General features: G+C 40.8%; 3 protein-coding genes across 3 annotated transcripts in view; 1 reads left to right on the top strand and 2 right to left on the bottom strand.

Moving 5' to 3' along the window:
- Positions 1 to 12: 12 nt before the first annotated feature.
- On the bottom strand, positions 13 to 1,979 carry LOC124875049 (histone H3.3A). The gene is made up of 4 exons (XM_047376843.1): positions 1,829 to 1,979; positions 1,011 to 1,148; positions 766 to 919; positions 13 to 676 (listed from the first exon to the last, which is right to left on the bottom strand). Exons 2-4 carry the CDS (start codon positions 1,136 to 1,138, stop codon positions 548 to 550), a joined length of 411 nt encoding a protein of 136 aa, XP_047232799.1. The 5' UTR covers positions 1,139 to 1,148; positions 1,829 to 1,979; the 3' UTR covers positions 13 to 547.
- A 143-nt stretch (positions 1,980 to 2,122) lies between these two features.
- Positions 2,123 to 13,520, top strand: unk (unk zinc finger). Its single transcript, XM_047376844.1, has 15 exons — positions 2,123 to 2,483; positions 3,485 to 3,694; positions 5,682 to 5,858; positions 5,973 to 6,103; positions 7,606 to 7,741; positions 7,835 to 7,952; positions 8,042 to 8,126; positions 8,218 to 8,513; positions 9,428 to 9,493; positions 9,602 to 9,785; positions 9,883 to 9,984; positions 10,076 to 10,261; positions 10,336 to 10,517; positions 10,641 to 10,901; positions 11,906 to 13,520. The coding sequence occupies exons 1-15, from the start codon at positions 2,332 to 2,334 to the stop codon at positions 12,059 to 12,061; spliced, it is 2,442 nt and encodes an 813-aa protein (XP_047232800.1). The 5' UTR covers positions 2,123 to 2,331; the 3' UTR covers positions 12,062 to 13,520.
- The window catches only part of unc13d (unc-13 homolog D (C. elegans)), a 21,445-nt gene continuing 15,550 nt past the window's right edge, over positions 13,066 to 18,960 (bottom strand). The window contains exons 26-34 of the mRNA XM_047376837.1: positions 17,902 to 17,976; positions 17,733 to 17,812; positions 17,521 to 17,635; positions 16,544 to 16,615; positions 16,323 to 16,406; positions 16,106 to 16,226; positions 15,237 to 15,360; positions 14,749 to 14,966; positions 13,066 to 13,649 (exon numbers count right to left, since the gene is read on the bottom strand). Of these exons, the coding sequence (XP_047232793.1) occupies positions 13,537 to 13,649; positions 14,749 to 14,966; positions 15,237 to 15,360; positions 16,106 to 16,226; positions 16,323 to 16,406; positions 16,544 to 16,615; positions 17,521 to 17,635; positions 17,733 to 17,812; positions 17,902 to 17,976 (1,002 nt within the window). The 3' untranslated portion in view covers positions 13,066 to 13,536. The remainder of the gene's footprint in view (positions 13,650 to 14,748; positions 14,967 to 15,236; positions 15,361 to 16,105; positions 16,227 to 16,322; positions 16,407 to 16,543; positions 16,616 to 17,520; positions 17,636 to 17,732; positions 17,813 to 17,901; positions 17,977 to 18,960) is intronic.

Raw genomic sequence — 18,960 nt, 5'->3', positions numbered from 1 at the left:
ACAAGACACAACTTGGTATTCATAAAGACCTTTAATAGAAAGACATGTGACAACATCTCATAAATAGTATTAAATGTAGCTGCCAAGATTTTGTGTTTGATAAAACGCATAAGAAGCAGCACAAAAAAAAAAAATCACAGGGATCTGAAATGCTCCCAACAGTACAGAGGATCAACTGAGACAGCAAATACTCTGACCATGCTGTGAGGTGCACCCAGGATGGCATGCTGGCATTTTCTGATCAATAGTAGCTCCCAGAAGGTGTGAATTAGTTCTTGCCTAGATTTAGACGGCACCATCAACAGAAGGAGCCCAACGTGTACAATTAACTGAAATAGTTACATTTAGCATGACAACCCAAAAGGTAATCATGTCCATGGTGCACTTGGGCTTGTGGAATGGTTGGTATGTTGTATCACTAAAAAAAAAATATATATATAAAATTCAAAGAAGAACTCATTAAAAAACCCAAGAAATAAAAATGTCCACAAAATGGAAAAGTATGATAATAGGATCGTTTGCCATGATAATGACAATTAGTGGCCATTTAGGCCCTTTCTCCCCTTATCCTGCGAGCCAGCTGGATGTCCTTTGGCATGATGGTGACACGTTTTGCATGGATGGCACAAAGGTTGGTATCCTCAAAGAGACCCACCAGATATGCCTCACTTGCCTCCTATTAGAAGGGACAGGAGGACAATGAATACATCAAATATGCAACATTTGCCACAATCTTTTAAAGAAGTTTAGCATATGGTTTCTTACCTGGAGAGCTCCAATAGCAGCACTCTGGAAACGAAGATCAGTCTTAAAATCCTGGGCGATCTCCCTGACCAGACGCTGGAAGGGAAGCTTACGAATAAGCAGCTCTGTGGACTTCTGGTAGCGACGGATCTCCCTCAAAGCCACAGTGCCAGGTCTACAAAAAAGGTCACATCAAAATGAGGCAGAATGTTGTGGAAACTGGTACCTGAAGCCATACCAACAGATGTAAGAAACGCCTGACATACCTGTAACGATGTGGTTTCTTCACTCCTCCCGTGGAGGGGGCGCTCTTCCTAGCAGCCTTGGTAGCAAGCTGCTTCCTTGGCGCTTTTCCTCCAGTAGACTTACGAGCGGTCTGCTTGGTACGGGCCATGTCGTATTTCCTATGAAATGCGATGAACCAAAATTAATTTAAAGCAGCCAATAATTCCATAAGAGTCAAAAAGGACGTGATCGCGTTTGTAAACAATGCTAAAGCTAACCAAGCTAACGCTGCTCCCCTCCCCCAACGCTGCGTCCATGGGAGGTGTCGGCCTTTAACAGCCGACGTTATTAACGCCTTTCCCTCGATGTAAACGGAGAGTTTCGTGACCACTTTAACTCATTAGTGCCATGTTAAAACAATTCATTAATTCGGGGCTCCACCTTTTTAAACTAAAAAGGTCAACAGATCAAAACAAATGGCGCCCGGAGCTGCGCGGCTTTGCCTCGACACCGCCATGTTCAGTTTCGTCCTGAAAAAAGAAAACAAAAAAACAGTGCCAAACAAGCGCCATCAGGTCTGAGTATTCATTTAAAGCCAATACTAAACTGAGATAAAACGAACGGCACTGTGAGCTTGTTTGTGTATACCCTTTTAGTTTTAGACCGCAACATTTCGATATTTAGCGAAGAACGTCGCCCGGCAGAGCTTCCATTGTCCTATTTTTAGTTAACGCTTCCATTTAAAAAGGTAGACATGTTAGGCCAACATTTAGAGACAAACATCGATCCCAAGACAAGTCTTAACAAATACAGGTCATTTACGTTAGTCTTAACAGACACAATGAAGCAATTATATTACCTTTAGGGTCGAAGTGTGCTAGGAAATGGTTGCGTCGGACGTCCCTCTTCTGTAATACACCGTTAAAAACAACTATTGACGTGCCAGTAAACGAGGCCGGCTATTAATACTTCAACGTGACGTCATTTTTTCCCATGTTGCTCACCATTGGCTTGTCCTCCAAACTGGAAATAGCGCAGCCAATCAGATACAAAAACAAATTATTTTTGTAAAATTGAGAATAATTCGTAATATGAGTTTAAATTCAACCTTTGTAAAACTATTTATGTTCTGTTATTGAAAATCATATTGTAAACTATAAATATAATATGGCCTTAACAAATATTATTTAGGTTTTTCTTGAACTTCATGTCCCATAGTTCCGTGTTGCATCCTTTTTCTACTACTTCCTCTTGTCTTGCGCAAGCTCACATCGTAGGAGAATGCGGATTTCGAAGCTAAAAAGAATAGCTAGCCAGTAAGCTAAAAACAAGCTTCTTGTTGTTAGGCTTCAGACTGGTTAAATGTCTAAAACAAATTCACAGCTCCCGTCGTCTTCGGCCGCGACGACCGCAACAGGGGGGCCATCTTCGTCCTCGTCGTCTTCGCCCGCGGGGGGGTCGACGTCTCCCGCGACGGTGTTGAACGTACAGCCCGAGAAACCTCAACATTACACGTACGTGGCTGGTTAGCAGGGTTAGCTGGCTGAGAGTACACAACCTCACGTGCACTGCCATACACAAAACATAAGCTGCATTATACTTCAGACAGTGGTTGCGTAATAAAACTTTCAAATGTTTGGAATGAGCTCAACAGTGCTTTTGAGCAAGTGTTTTCTGGTCCCGATGAGCAGGCCTAATGTTACTCAGTAACCATTACTTAAAAGTTGAGTAATACAGCATTTTAATTGTGCATACTGTTGCAACAATAATGTATAGTTATTGGTTTGGTACATTGTATCGTGACGCATTTTATAAAACTTATTTGTATCAGCTTATGCTAGTATCGGTGTAGATAATACTGGTTGAAATTGTTATATCTAGCCAAATTAAAATCCCAAACCGTAATGCATTTTATTGAGATTTTATATGATAGATCAGCACTATACCTTATGGTTGTGAAATGGAAAGAAAACGTTACAAGCACAAAAAAGTTAAATGCAAATTTTAGTGTTGGCAACATATTTTATCTATCTTGCCACCATCTTTGACTCTAATTAAAGCTGGAAGTCTTTTGGGGTTTGGCTACTAGCTTTGCACATCTAGGGACTGAAGAGGTTGGCCAGTATTTTTAGCAAAATGTCCAATAGTTGTTTAGCCCCAAAACATCAGTTCAGGTCAACTTCCCGGTCCCTGCTGAAAATAAGCGAGCCCACAGCATGATATTGCTACCACCGTGTTTGATTTCAGAGTGATTTTTAGTTAGAAAAAAAATATTAAAAAACACAATTGTTATTCCACTACATTCATTTTCTACTCTGTGTTTGTCTGTTGCATAAAACCCCAATAAAATACGTTGAGTTTAATGTGCCCATATATTAAAAAAATGTTTAAGGGATGTGAATAGTTTTGCAAGGCATTGTAGATGTGGACAATTAATTTGTACATTCAAAGATGCAGGGTTTTTGTTCTAAAAATAATAAGTCCCATTCTTTCCTGTTGTCTTGCTACTTTCCAGATATCTCAAAGAGTTCAGAACTGAGCAGTGTCCCCTGTTCGTACAGCATAAATGTACACAGCACCGGCCTTTTTCTTGTTTCCACTGGCATTTCTTAAACCAACGGCGTCGTAGGCCCATCCGCAGACGGGACGGGACGTTCAACTACAGCCCAGATGTTTACTGTACCAAATATGATGAGGGAACAGGCACCTGTCCTGACGGAGACGAGTGAGTGCTGCTAACGCTTTGGTTCTTTCTAAAGCCCTTTTCAGGTCATAGTTTTTTGAAAAACTCGCAAACATAAAGCTCCCTTTACGGATCGGTTTGGGATTCGCATCACAAACACCAATCTGGCAAAATTGTGAAAATACATCATATGCATCATGGTCACGCTTGCTTTGCAATCTCATTTTTTCATTTTATATCTGTTCTGGCGCTGTGACTACCGCCTAAGATGTATCAAAGATGTAATGACAGTGAGTCAGGTATCAGTCCTCATCCTCTAACTATGCTTTAAGATGAGTACGAAGTCACAGAACTTTTGTGGGTCATGGGTTGAAGACGTGATCTGAACTTATCTTAAAACTTTCTTGGTTACTTTATTTTGCAACTTTGTACATTTGAAGTCATATTGATCTCTTCACCCTAGTCCTTTGTGGTGATTAAAAAGCAGCGTCCTGCTGCTCTCCTCATTTACACAATTCATTTTTTCATACTGCCCCTCAGGCCTTAGCAAGGCGATTTGACAACTGGCGATGTAATGTAATCTTCTATGAAATTCTTATCGTCTTCTGTATGGAACTTAGGTTATATGATTCCAATAAATTACCTACCAATATAAAGTCTCTAATAGGTGTTTTAGTTTTAAATTGGCTGGCATAATATCCCATAAGTCATAAACTCAACTGTCCCAGACCTTGGAATATAACCAGATTCCAAATTAAAAGTGTCTGGAAAATGATGATTTTTTTTATAATCATGTGTCTATATAATGTGTCAAAATACTTCACTACTAAAATATATTATTACATTATGTACAATGGTTTGTTTACAAGCAATGTGGAAGTAGATTGGCAACAAAATAGTCATGAGTTGTAGCAAAGTAATCTTCAAATAGTTTATTATGGGCAACACACTTGTAATAGAGACACAAAATAAAGCAAGAAATGCATATCAAGCATTCAGAACTGTTTGTGTGACAGCAAAACTAACACCGCTCATCCCACTGAACATACCAATCCCACTGTGAAACATGGGGGGTGGAAGTATCATGCTGTGGGAATGCTTTTCTTCAGCAGGGACGGCAAATCTGATCAGAATTGATGGGAGGGTGGATGGAGATGAATACAGGGAAGATTTCAATATTTCATATAAGTCAGTATCTCTATTATGCATCAACTTAACTAGCAAAAAAAACCCAGCTTGATCCGATTAACAGAGCCAATACCTAATCGATTCATGGGTAGTTCATGGACAAAAATTGTCATGAATATTAATAACGTAACCTGTAGTTAACAACCTTCCTCCGTGGTTACATTTGCAGGACATCCATCACATCATCTTAAAACACTTGGTCATTTAAATCTGGAACTGGTCTCACGCATCTCCAAAATCTGTGGGTTGTAGTCAGACAAAAATCCTTGCTTAAATATGAATGATGCCACTCTCTTTGAGCTTAGTACGTCATGCATAATCTTTACGTGCATCTTTAGCAACTACTTATTCCCTAGAAGGGAGCTGTCATTGACATTTACACGCGAAAACTGTTGAAAATATAGAGTGAAAAGGAGTTTCAGGGTGTGATTGGGAAGTTTTAACTATACTAATCTGGCATTTTGCAGCTTGAGCCTTCAACTGTACCACAATATTCAAATTTCTACTTTATTCCAAATTTCTCTTTTTCAGTTAGCTGCATGGCTTTCGAGTGGACCACAACACCAACAAGACATTCTTTTTAAATGTTTATATTTTTAACCATTTTTAAAAAATAAATAGGTGGTTTCAGTCTTTGGGATGTTGCTCTCCGCACATTTATGCAAATATATTGTAAATGTGTTTGACTTTTTGTTTTTAATAATCAAACATAAATAGTTTTGAGATGCTTCTTGATGATCCAGGAAATTCTTCTTCTAAGTAGCACTATTTGGTACAGCGTTTATTAGATTTTTTGGATTATATTTTTTTGTTCTGAATGCTATTTTTGTGTGTATTCTAGATGTCCCTTCCTGCACCGAACTGCGGGTGATACAGAACGGAGATACCACCTCCGCTATTACAAGACCGGATCCTGTATCCACGAAACGGATGCAAAAGGCCACTGCAGTAAAAATGGCTCCCACTGTGCCTTTGCGCATGGATCCCATGACCTGCGCAGCCCTGTTTATGATATCAGGTGTGCAACATTAAATCTATGTCCAAAATAGCAGTTTTTTACCATTGTGTTAAATCTTACATATGCCTCTGATCTGTTGTTGCTGATGGTCTCCCTGCGTTCTGCGTTGCACAGGGAAGTGCAGGTCCTCGACTCTCAAGGAGGGTCGGGGGCAGCGGAAGGAGGTGGAGGAGATGCACAGTCGGGACAAGCAGCGAGCACAGCTCTTATAGAGAAGATCTTGAGCGAAGAACCGCGCTGGCAAGGTAGATTTGCGCCGCAATGCTTAATGAGGTGTTTAGGCAGGGAACAACTTTTTCTTCTGCTAACAAATGTTCATAATGTCGGTTAAGAAATGTATAAGATATCAGTGAAACATGAAAGCTAATTTATGACTAACTTATGTTGGCATCTATTTGATTTGGCTAATGTGCTCCTGATGATCTGGAGTGGGCCGTTTTTCACAGAGGACCTTACATGTTTTGGCAGCCCTGGTAAAACAAATTAGTGTGCAGTGTGCGGAGACTGAAAGATTTAGAAAAATCCAGCCTTTAATTTGACTACATTTATTCAATGAGAAAAAAAATCAAATGTTAGGAATTGATTGCTTTTAATATTCATTTTAACATAAATGTAACTTTCTAAGAACTCTTAATAGGGAAATAATGACTTTCTGTTTTGGTTGGCTGTAAATATGATCAATGAGTCAATCAATTATTTATAGAGCGCTTTACACACCCAAAGGTTAATAGGTCCATAAAACAAAGAAATAAAAACAGGAAATAAGCAATAAAATACAACATCTACAGTAAAACAAAAAAAAAAAGACTGGAACTTTTATGAGATGAGACTAAAGCCCCTTTTCCATGAGCTCTACTTTGGCCGGCTCCACTGCACCCAGGCCTTTCTGTGACCATTGGTACCTGCTCGTCCGCAGGGCCGAAATGTTACATTAATAGACTGGTGTTCACTGATTGGCCATGGTGTGGTTAGCCATATGTCAGTGGCATGAGAAAGTGTTCAAATAGGTAGGGAAGAGAATGACAAGCCATGGTTTTTACTGTGTCTGGAAAAGCTCAAAAAACTCGAGAAATACTACAAAACTATTAAGGACCACAATGGCCAGAGCAGGTCAAACCAAAAGCCGTGGCGGTGGTTCGAAATCATGGACACCTTTTATGGTCATCGTTCCACAAGTTGTGGATGGGAGGGAGGTTTGGACTCCACAACCTCACTGTTTTGAGGGGACATGATGTGCGACATTGAGTGTTTACTTGGCATTGCACAGCACATGACAGCTTCAGCTGTCGATGGAAACACAACAGGTTTCGTTCCAAGTAGAACCTTGTGGTGCTGGAACCAAGAATGGAAAAAAAGGCATAAGATTGACATTTTTTTTAAGAACCACTTGAGCTAGGTTTGGTGTGAATTAAAGGATGAGTACGTGGGAAAGGATTACGTGCTCACTGTAAGGTATGGTGGAAGACCTTTGAAGCCAGGGGCTTGTATTTTCCAACGGTCCAGGGAAACCTGTAGAGTACATAGATTTATGAAGGTTTAGAAATATCAGCACATTTTAATTAAAAAAGTTTTGAACTCTATACGTAAACTAGAACATATTTTTTACTGGAGCTTTCAGCAGGGAAAGGATAAAAAAACATAAAAAGAGAAATGGTTCACTGGAAACAAAATCTGCTTCTCACCATGTTAACACTTTCTTTTGATCTGTTCCCATCACCTGCCTGAGAGATTGTTCTCTTTTTTCCAGATAATAATTATGTGCTGTCCCACTACAAGACAGAGCTCTGTAAAAAGCCTCCCCGCCTGTGTCGTCAAGGATATGCCTGTCCATATTACCACAACAGCAAAGACAGGCGGCGCAGCCCACACAAGCATAAATACAGGTGTCTTCCTGTTCCAGTTATTAAATAATTGGATCATTTTTAGTTGATTTCTGTTTTACTGAAGGCAGGGCCTGTTTGTTGTTGCTACCACAGAGCGTTGCCATGTCCAGCGGTGAAACAGGGTGAAGAGTGGGGTGATCCCAGCAAATGTGAAGGAGCGGAGGGATGTCAGTACTGCCACACGAGAACAGAGCAGCAGTTCCACCCAGAGGTTGGATTGTTTTGTTGTTGTTCTGCCAGAACCTGAGGCAGTAACCACAGCAGATGATTTTGAACTAATTGGTTTTTTTTTTACTACAGATTTATAAATCTACCAAGTGTAATGACATGCAGCAATGCGGCAGTTGTCCCAGAGGACCATTTTGTGCCTTCGCTCATGTCGAAAGTAAGATCCCATGAAACAGCTCTGCATTTCAACAACTATCAATTTATTTTTAATATAGTTACTTTAATACATGTTCTCAAACCTCCTCCAGAGCCTTTTGCTTCTGAGGAGCCATTATTCCCCAGCCCTGGTTCCCCTCCTCCCCTGAGACTCCCAGAACCTCTTCCTGGCCATGATGCTTCTCCAAGTCCGGGTGGCCACAACATGGGGCTTGGCTCTGCATCAGACCCCTTCTCCCCCTCTGCGGTGTCCTGTGTTTCAGAGCAAGGGCTGCTGGGTAGTGTTTTGTCATTATGTGAGGGCGCCAGTGGAGGAGGAGACTCACTGTTTCCTTGGGCACGTGAAAGAGGATACGGCAGAGCCCCAGGGTTTGAACGGGAAGATCAGGTGAGGAGGACATGTGCTTTAGAAAGCTGAATTATCCCTTCAACCTTTCACATTTTATCAATGTTAGAACCACTGAACATTTATGTATTTTCTTGGTACTTTATGTGATAGAAAAACACAAAGTTGTGCAAAACAGGGAAGTGGAAGAGAAATTAGTACATGGTCTTTTCAATAGGTGTTACTAATATTAAAGATAAAATAAAAACCAAAAGAAACGATTGACGCAACTACAAACCTACTAAAACAAGGCCATCGACTTAAACTGACGAACAGGACAAGAAGATAATTTATCATAGAAGCAGCCAAGAGGTCCATGGTAACTCTGGAGGAACTGCAGATATCCACAGCTCAGGTAGGAGAATCTGTCTAAAGGACAACTGTTTGTCATGCTGTCCACAAATCTGGCTTTAAAGGCAAGAGAGACATCATTGTTGAAGAACGCCATAAGAAGTCCCATTTGCAGTTTTCCATAAGCCATATAGGGGACACAGCAAACGCGTGAAAGCAGTTGCTCTGGTCAGATGAGACCAAAACTTCATAGAGTATAAGCCTATTTCTATGGCCTGTACTCTGTGTGGCAGAAAAGTAATGATGCACATCAACCTCGTTGGGAAAGCACGGGGGTGGCTGCATCATGCAGTGGGAACGCCTTTCTTTAGCAGGGACAGGGAAGCTAGTCAGGGTCAGATGAAGCTAAATATAAGGCAATCACTGTCACTTTCCTTACGGGTCATTATTATGCACCCCTTTGTGTTGATCTGTTACATAATTAAACAAAATACATGTCAGTGTTGCAACTTGAAAAAATGGGAAGATGTTGAAAAAGAAAAAAAAGGTGATTTGGAAAAAAGCTTTATGTTTTGTTGGTGTTTTTTTCTTAACATCGTTTTACAATTATTTGCTTTCCACTTCAGGCCAAACACAGAGGGTTTCCTCTTGAGCTGCGCAGCAGAGAATTAGCTTCAACACAGAGCAAACAGGTAAAAATCACTTAGAAATGAAACTGCCATGGCCTCGTCTATGAACTGTGTGCATGTGCGTGTCTTTTGCAACAACACAAGGATAAAATTCTGTTATTTCCTCTTAAGGACTTGTTAGTGTTCCTGCCCGTTGGTAGCCCGTTGAGCCTTTCCTCCAGCATCCCCTCCAGTCTGGCCGCCACACCACCCAGCCCCGCCACTCTAGGCCCGCCAGGGTCCAGCATCTCCTCGGGCATGAATGCTAACGCCTTACCTTTTTACCCCACAAGTGAGACTGTGGAGTCAGTTGTCGGTACGTGAGCATGTAATAAAATAATATTAGAATCAGTGTTTCTGCTGCAGTTGCCATGAGATCTAAAAAAAAAAAATAACGCGATGTTGTGTGACAGAGTCGGCTCTGGATGATCTAGATCTGAATGATTTTGGGGTGTCTGCACTGGAGAGGAGCCTGGAGAGCAGCTCGGGACTGCCCAGTGTGGGGGTCATGCTAGGTATTTTAAAGCATAAACAAAGACAAAACAAAAAATAAACCTAAAACCACATTTTGTATGTGTTGGCTATATTTTTCCCTTGGTTTCGCAGGAGGCAGCCAGATTCAGAGTTCAGCTCCAGTCAACATTCCAGGATCGTTCAGCAGCTCTGCTCCTTTCAGCTCTCCTTCTCCATCACCTCCAGTCAGGCCACAAGCCTCACCTTTCTTCTCTTCTCATCCCTCACAACCGAGCCTATCAGAGAGCCCCTTCCTCGGACCATCTCATAGCTCTTTAGGTAGAAAGATTCGATTCAAGATTGGATTTAGTGTTATTACACATCATCTATTTATAGTCTGTTGTTTTTTGTAGGTCTGAATGGTATGAGCACAAATATCTGGGAGCACTTCCCGTCAGGTCAGGGTTCTCCTGGCACTCCTCCTGCCCTACTGCCCTCCGGCCCCTGTGCAGAGCCAGCCAGACTCAAACAGGAGCTGGAGGATGCTCACAGGGTGCTGAAGCAGTGGGGACACAACTGGAGACACACGGCTCAGGTAGGTAGGTAGAGGAGCACGTGTAAGAAACAGTAATGCCTGTGTTTTAGTAGTATGTTTACAGATACAAACGACACCGAAGTGATTTAGTGAGGAATGGATATGCACTTGTTTCTTTTCTAGTCGTGGGCTGCAATCAAAGCAGACTCAGAGGAGTCTCGTGCAAACGCAGCACGGTTTGCCCTGGAAGGAGAACGAGCCCGGGAGGCTGAAGAGGAGGCACAGAGGCAGATCTCTCTCCTGCAGGAGGCGCTGGAGAGCTTACGGAGCGGAGATAATCCCCACCTTGCACTGCACCAACTTCAGCTACTACACCGACTGCCACTGGAGTCGGTTGTAAGCTTACAGGCTCAGCTCTGTAACTGCTTACGTGCTGTAGAACAGGTAATCCTGAGAAGAAACCCATAACGTGTTCGGCAAATCTATCCATAAAGCCCAATAAAATAATGAGGAAAAATACAGCACCTCACAAAGGTTTTCACTCCCAGAACTTTGCCATATTTTGCCTTGTTACAACCACAAACTTCATTATATTGTAAATGTATTGTAAAATCACCTATTGCTAGAGCTGCAGGTCTTTGAGTACATCTCTAAAAGCAACATTGTGAGACTGAAATCGTTGACCATTCTTTACAAATAGCTCCAGTTGAGTCAGATTGGATGGAGAGTTTCTGTGAACAGGAAGTTTTAAGTTTTGCCACCGATTTTTAGTTAGAATATAATGGAATACGTTCGGCTAAAACTATTGCATTTTAGCTCTGGCTGAATTTTTAGTGTTGTCCTGCTGGAAGGGGAACCTCCACCCCAGCCTCAAGTATGTTCTACCCAGGATTGCCTTGTATTTAGCTCCATCAATCCTCACATAAATCCTGATCAGTCTTCCTGTAACTGCTATAGAAAAGCATCCCCACAGCATAATGCTGCCCTTACCATGTTTTACTGTGGGGATGGTGTGTTCAGGGTGGCATGAAATATTAGTTTTCTAGCGCACAAAACTTTTTGCATGTAGACCCAACGTTATATTTTGGTCTGATTTGAACAGAGCATTTTCTTACTCATGTCTGCTGTGTCCCCTACATGAGAGGTCCCCAACCACTGGGATCAGCCCTTTGGTTTGTTGCACTAGGCTGCGTAGCAATCAGTTAATGTGTTTTTACTTCAAACATTTGTGTAAAATAAGATGCACTGGATTTTTACGCAGGGGTATCAGAGCAAAGGGGGTCAAATAAAAATGCATGTCACAATTTTACAGTTTTTAAAAACTAAATCAAAATCTAAAAAAGAAAAATCCAATGGGTATGAATACCTTTTTGAGGAAGTAGGTACTGCAAAAAATATTTTCTCTCTGCAGCGACTTGTGTAAATCCCTGTTTTTTTGTGTTTGCCAGGTGGTGTACAGGAAACGGAGGCAGTGCTGTGTGACATGTGGAGAGCAGGGCTCAGTGTCGCTGCCCTGCGGCCACGGACTACAGTGCGAGAGCTGCTCCACATCCACAGATTGCCCGCTCTGCCCCCAACAGACCGCAGAGAAGCAGCTCTCCTGACCTCACCGCACTGTGGGACCACATCAGATTCCACAGCAGTCAGTCCTGATTCCACACCTACCAGCCTTGGATTCTGACCATCATTTCAAAATGATAAAAAGACCAAAATTGTATCATTGTAACAACATAAGCACTGATTCGGTTGTGTATTTCTAACATGAGTGTCTTAGTGAGATTTAGTCACTAAGAAAGTACTCTCATTGTGGAATTAGGCATGATTATGTTGCCATTGTTACCGAAGGAAAACAATACATTCTGCTAGTTAATGCTCTTGACCAGCAACACTGTACTTTTCCCCTGCGATTGACTTGTGAAAATAACTTAAATACCTGCTTTTATATTTTACTCTGACCCTAACTATGAAGCATTTACATAGCTAGTTTTAAATGATATATTTCAAAAGTGTAATCTCACTTTAGGGCCAGTATTTCCCTGGAGTGTCATGCATCCATCTGGATAGTTTTGTGATTTGCTGGGGATTAATGATGTCCACTTCGTCTTTTTGGCACTTAAAACTCCAAAACATCTCATCTAGGAGCTAAACGTTTGGTGGTGTCCTCAAACAACAGGGAAATAATTTGTGCTTGGTGAGTCTTAGCTGTTTCTGTTATGGTGTTGTGATTGTGTTAGTCTGAAAACTGCCTTGATGGATGGATGACACCGTAGATAATCAGTTTTTAAAGTTATATTTCAGGGAGTAAGTAACATCTTAGAAAAAGGTCCCTCTGGAAACACTTATAGGGCATATTTAGTCTCATTAAACGGCGATTCTTTGTTGCTACAGCCAAAAACAGCTCATCACAGTACGCTGTAAGCAGCTGAGTTTCATTTTTTAAACCCCCCCCATGGATTACCAGTTGACTTTCAAATGGTCAAATATAAAACTTATATATAATTTGTTCAAACATTTAATCAATGGCCTTGAGTTTTTTCAGACTCTCAGGTTTTTCTCTGCAGAAACTGTAGGAAGATATAACAAATGAGGCCAACAGATTCAGCTTCGGTCCATTTTCAGATTTTTTTTATTTTTACACCCCTTTTGTTAGCAATGAATCAAGCTCAGAACACTCAGAAAGGCTTTTTAGCTATTTTTAAATCAATATGTGACAGCTTTCTCTGCCAAATTTCTACATTTGTAGTAATCTTTGACACTTCAGTCTCTCAACAGTGTATAATATATATTTCATATATATTATATATAAATGTATACACATACAAAAGTGATGTTATATCTTCATCTTGCACTGATTTGACAAACCATTGGGAAGCATACAGACACGTAAATGTTTAAATGCAGGTGTGAAAGTGTTTATGATCACTGTGATGGTCATGTTCAGTATGTTGTCCAAACACAACTCATGCAACACCAGTGTTTCTTTCTGAATGCATTCTTTTCTTTTTCTCTTTGTTTTTTGGTACTGATCATTAAAACAAATTGTATATTTTTGGAGGAAGAACACGTCTGTGTGCGTTTGTCATTGTTGGGTGGCCTCCTGGGACTGTTTTTCCCGTTGGCGTCGCTTTTTCACGAAAGCTTGAGCCTCTCGCTCTCCTTTCCTGGACTCCAGTAACTTCAGAATGCTGTCCTCTGTGAACATGCAAACAGGCATAGAGAAACATTAGCTGATGAGCTGAAACTAAATGTGTCATTTCTCTTGAGATATATGGCATTTTAGATTGTGGAAATCATTAGATGCATAACAGAAAGAAATGCATTAAAACACCAGATAGAACAAAAAGTTACTTTAGAGGGTACGAGTTAGCTCTGACCATAATCGGAGCCCTTTTTATGCAACCACTCAGCATCATGACTTTTAATATTTTGTCCACTAGTCCAACCAGGAAACAAAACCATTGGTTTATTCTTATTTAATTGCACACCAAAAAGTATAGACCAAAACGAGACATTGTTTCTCCTGGATCCACAACAGATTAGTTGATTATTTATCTCTATAGCTTATCGAATAGATGCCAAAATTAAATACGATGGTGCAAAATGGAAATAGATTGGGACACAGTTGCAGGGCATTGGTAAAAACACTGGACATGTTTTGGTAAAGGGGCAACTTAACTAGGAGCTGGACCAGTGACATTGCATGTTTTGGATCACTGTTTTGCTAGAAGGTTGAAAATTGAAAAGGAAATAATATTTTCTCTCTAAAACATCTTCATAACTCAGCCGAAGAGCAAAAACACTAAAATGTCATTTTTCTTGTTTAGTTTTGATCCGTTTCTACCTTATTAGGCCCATCACAGGGATTTTGTAGACCCAATTTAGAGAGCGAACAAAACTTAAGCAGAGGAATTTCTGTTGCAATAAAAAATACTGGAAATCTTTTGGGATGAATATAAAAGCATTTTGCCTGATGTGTTGAAAAATCAATGCTTTGTTTCTAAAACTTTAGGATGTGTTTAAATATTTTTAAATGGGTATAGAATGGGTAGGAACAACATATTTAATGTCTCATATTTCAGGTTGGGATCCTTTTCTCATTGAATTCATTGGGCAATCCATTTAGTATGTTATTAGCAGAACACCAGATATGATGAAGGGACATCATAGGTAAATGGGAGGTAATTTAAGGCTCTGTGGATCCCTCTGACCTATCGTGCTTTAGCAAGGTGCTGCCATTTCTTCAGTCATTCTCCTCGATTAAATGGTAAACAAGTACACATCACGATCTTACCGTTAGGTTTAGGGTGCATCAGAGACAGGCGTATTTTTTTAGCTGAGGCATCCATCTGTGAGCAGGGTTCCTCTCCTTTTTGTTCAGAAACTCCTGGTACGTCCTCGAGGCCCAGGAAGGCTTCGCCCTCAAAGTCATCTGGTCTCAAGGTATCATGGTCCAGAACTGTGATGACCAAGCAAGCTCCGGGAGTCTGGCACTGTTCCAATGAAACCAGGCTGTAATATTGAAAGTAAGTCAGTGGAGCCAAAAACATTCCAGTCATCTTCCAAAGCGTTCAAGCTACAGGAGAGCACAAAAATCCTGCTTTTATTGGCATTTAGTTCTACAACTATGTGATGGAAAGCAGGGAAGAGGTTGCAAAATGTGAGTTGGAGATGTTAATCTTCAAGAGATTGTTGAAGACATAGAAGGACACCCATGTACCCAGATAATACACCATAAACTGGAGGCTAAGAATGCTGACTAACAGAAGGGAAACAACTTACAAGTCAAAGGACTCATCGAAAAGGGGATTGAGGTCACAGCTTTTGTACTGGGTGCAGCGCGGCTCTGTCTCAGGAAAGATGTGGTTAGGCTCCAGGCACAGGCGCACAAATGGGTCGCTGAGACCTGGCGAGCATTAAAGCATCAGGTCACAGAGGTAGGCGTCTCGGAGCGCTATGCCTTATGTATCTACAGTGCAGAAGTTTTCACACACCGCTTCAACCTCTCTGCATTTTATCGCAGTAAAATCAAAAACTGTTTTAAACTGGGATTTTCTGTCATACATCAACACAAAGTAAACTGCATTATTGTGAAGGGGAAGGGAAAGGATACACAAACTATGTAAGGGACATAGCAGACATATGGAAGAAGGTGCTCTGGCCAGATGAGATCAAAAATGGTGAAACATGGTGGTGGCAGCATCATACTGTGGGGACGTCAGCAGGGACATGGAGGCTGGTCAGTGACAATAGAAAGATGAATGGAGCTAAATACAAGAAAAGCAGGAAAATAACCCTAAACATATAATTGGATAGTTTATTTCTGAACATACTGCCGGCTGTTTTGAAAAGAAAAAGGGGCACATTTCAAAAAACTTGTAGCTGTATCTGCGGCAAAAGGTGGTTTTACAAGGCAATGACTTAAGAGAGATAAATACAAATGGAGACATTTCAGGATTTAATTTGAAGGACATTTTTAAAGCTGTGTATCTTCTTTCACTTCACAACAACTTTGTGTTGATCCATTACATAAAACTCCAATAAAATATTCAACAAGAATTTGTGGTTGTAATATGACAAAATGTGACCACCTTTAAGTGCTTTAAATACTTCTGAAAGCCAATGTACAGCTGTGATTATTATAGGTGTACCATTAGAGTCCATTGGTAGGAGGCTGGCTGCATTCAGCACCTCAATGTGCAACCTTTGATCAGATCTTCTGTAGCATGTAGCGAGGGTGACTGCTCCATATTTTTCCCCACTGTAATCTTTCTATACGAACGTTGAGGCAGAACAAAGCCAAAGAGTCAGGGAAAAGGCTTTCTCAAGAGTTATTAGGAACATCAAACATGCTTTTTACAAACTTACCTGCTCCACTATTTTTCTTTTAAAGAACTTCTCTATGAGCTCTTGGTTGGTCAGAGAGTGGTGAGTGAGGTAAGCCTTCAGAGTCTGTTCAAGCAGAATGAAAACAAGCCTATTCAATGCTATACTTTTTTTCATTTTCACTTGGGAGGAAGTGGACATAAAAAGATGACGTTTCAATAAAAAAACAAGAGATTTAAGCCGTTGGTGTCCAAAGGACTAACCTTGTATTCGTCGGAGTGCAGTGTCTTTTGAGGAAGTCCATTCCCTTCAGCATGGAAACACTGCTCAAGGCACTAAAAGCAGAGAATACCCTGTGAGGCTGTGGTAGCCATTATCGAAAAGGTCAAATAGTAAGCCTTTAGGACTCCCAGTAGGACTTATTTAAACTATGGTACCAAAAGTGTTTGTTTGCCTGCTTTTATACACATTTAGGATTTAGGATTGTGACCGTTCTTCCAGAAACACATTTGTGAGGTCAGACACTGATGTTGGACAAGAAGGCCTGGCTTGCAGTCTCCACTCTAATTCATTCTAATAATCAAGGCTCTGTGCATACCCATCAAGTTCTTCCAAATAGATCGTCCATGTCTTTGTGCACTGGTGAGCAGTCGTGTCTGAACATGAAAGGGCCATCCTCAAACTGCTCCCACAGAGTGAGAAGCATAAAAATCTCCTAACTTGTGAAGCGTTAAAGAGTTATTTTTACTGGAAATAAGGCACCAAACTTTCTTTTTGGAACAATGCATTCACCTAAGTGCTGTTCTCCTGGAAACTGGCAAAACCTGACCCTGTTGCTGGATTGCCAGACAGAGACATGATTCATTACTCCAGAGGACTTATCTCGACTGCTCTAGAATCCAGTGGCAGTGGGCGTTACACCACTGCATCAAAGACATTGCATTAAACTTTGTGATATAATACTTGGATGTAGCTACTAGGTCATGGAAACCCATTCTATGAAGCCCTCTGCACACTGTTCTTGAGCTGATCTGATGGCAACATGAAGTCTGTGGCTATAAAAGTTGGTGACCTTGACACACTTTGCACCTCAGAATCTATTGACCTCTGTGATTTTGTGTAGCCTACCACTTACGTCCTCCAATTTCATGAAGAGCAAGGAAACCCAACTGAGATCGGCTCTTTAGAAGATCAAATGATCTGCCTGTGTAGTCAGGTTACCCTGTGTGTGTGGACCAACCTGTAGTGTATACAGTAGCCTTTGACAGAACACCATGAGCCCTTCTTGTTGTGAATGCTGGTTAGCCACTTGATAAAGAATTTTCACCGAGTTTTGCCACAATGGAGTCAGGAGGCTTGTCACAGGAGAACAAATAAAACACAATTTAATCTTTAAAGAAAGAGTGAAAGAAGAGATTTTGCACTATTAACAGTGATGAGTTGGGGGAGCACCTGTTGAAGTTCTCTTGAACCAAGTTTTCATTCATGTACTGAAGCTCCTGTTCAAGGTAGCGCATTAAAGGGGCTGCAGCCTAGGAGCAGATAAGAGTCTGAACATGAAGGGAGAACAGCAGGTGTTTAAATCCATGTTACATAAATCATGATATTGAGAACCACTCACATCCTCTGTGGACTTGGAAGGAATCCTCCGCCTGGTCGACATGCTTCTGACTAGAGTCTCAATGTCTGTGTTTAACTGAGAACCGACATAACTTTATTCACTTATTTTCCTTGATTTGATTAAACTTAGAAGCTAAAAACAAGCACATTTTGCTTTAAACAGACAGTGCTCTGCAAATGTCCTTACGTCACTCTTACTTTTTCATGTTTTCTTAAATTACAACAACAAACTTCAGTGTATTTTATATGGATTTTATTTGATAGAGCAACACAAAGTAGTGTAGTAATGTGAAGTGGAACTAAAACGAGACAAAGTTTTCTAAATTTCTATAAATTAAATTCAGAATGTTGTAACATGTATTTGTATTCAGCCCCCCCCCTACACTACTTCATAGAACTGGACTTTGACTGGGCCATTCTAACTTGTGCTGAAAGGTGAACCTCCATCCCAGTCTAAAGTATTCAGCAGTGAACAAATTTTATTCAAGGATAGTATTTAGTTCCATCCATCTTCTACTGACCAGGTTTTATACACCAGCTGAAGAAAAGCAGCTCCACAGCATAATGCTGCCATCATCTTGAGATTGGTGTCCTTAAGGTGATAGTTACTTTTCCATCTCACAAAGTGTTTTATAAGCAGGCCAAAAAAAAAACCCTACTCATATTTTTATGGTGGGGACCCGGTAACAACTGAAAACAAAATAACCCTATGGCATGATTTTACCACTACCATGTTGTGCAGACATGACCTATTGAGGGTCCAGTGTTCTCTTTCCACCAAACATAATGATTTGCAAAATGAGATCAAATGTTGCTTCCGTCAAACAAAGCTTTCTTCGCGCCACTCTTCCATTGAGGCCAGATTTTTAGCATGCAAAGCAAACAGTTGGTTTGTCAACAAGTTCTCTCACTTGAGCTGTGGCTTTGTGCAGCATTTTATTTGGGAGTATTGGAGTAAAGGGGTCTGAATGGAAATACACAGCACTCTTTCAGATTTTAGCTTTTTTTTTTTAAATATGTATTGTTTTTCTTCGAGTTCACAATTATGAACAGCTTTGTG

The sequence above is a fragment of the Girardinichthys multiradiatus genome, chromosome 10 (genome assembly GCF_021462225.1).
Source record: "Girardinichthys multiradiatus isolate DD_20200921_A chromosome 10, DD_fGirMul_XY1, whole genome shotgun sequence".
NCBI classification, from domain to species: Eukaryota; Metazoa; Chordata; class Actinopteri; order Cyprinodontiformes; family Goodeidae; genus Girardinichthys; species Girardinichthys multiradiatus.
The sequence above is the reverse complement of the archived record's forward strand: the minus strand, read 5'-3'. Positions and strand labels throughout refer to the sequence as shown.

Excerpts from the sequence above, each read along its gene's own strand:
- LOC124875049 (XM_047376843.1), bottom strand. The coding sequence starts at position 1,138 with ATGGCCCGTACCAAGCAGACCGCTCGTAAGTCTACTGGAGGAAAAGCG. Across the intron at positions 920-1,010 it reads AAGAAACCACATCGTTACAG|ACCTGGCACTGTGGCTTTGA; the intron begins GTATGTCAGGCG and ends CCTTTTTTGTAG. Across the intron at positions 677-765 it reads CTGCTATTGGAGCTCTCCAG|GAGGCAAGTGAGGCATATCT; the intron begins GTAAGAAACCAT and ends CCCTTCTAATAG.
- unk (XM_047376844.1), top strand. The coding sequence starts at position 2,332 with ATGTCTAAAACAAATTCACAGCTCCCGTCGTCTTCGGCCGCGACGACC. Across the intron at positions 2,484-3,484 it reads GAGAAACCTCAACATTACAC|ATATCTCAAAGAGTTCAGAA; the intron begins GTACGTGGCTGG and ends GCTACTTTCCAG. Across the intron at positions 9,494-9,601 it reads CTTCAACACAGAGCAAACAG|GACTTGTTAGTGTTCCTGCC; the intron begins GTAAAAATCACT and ends TTTCCTCTTAAG.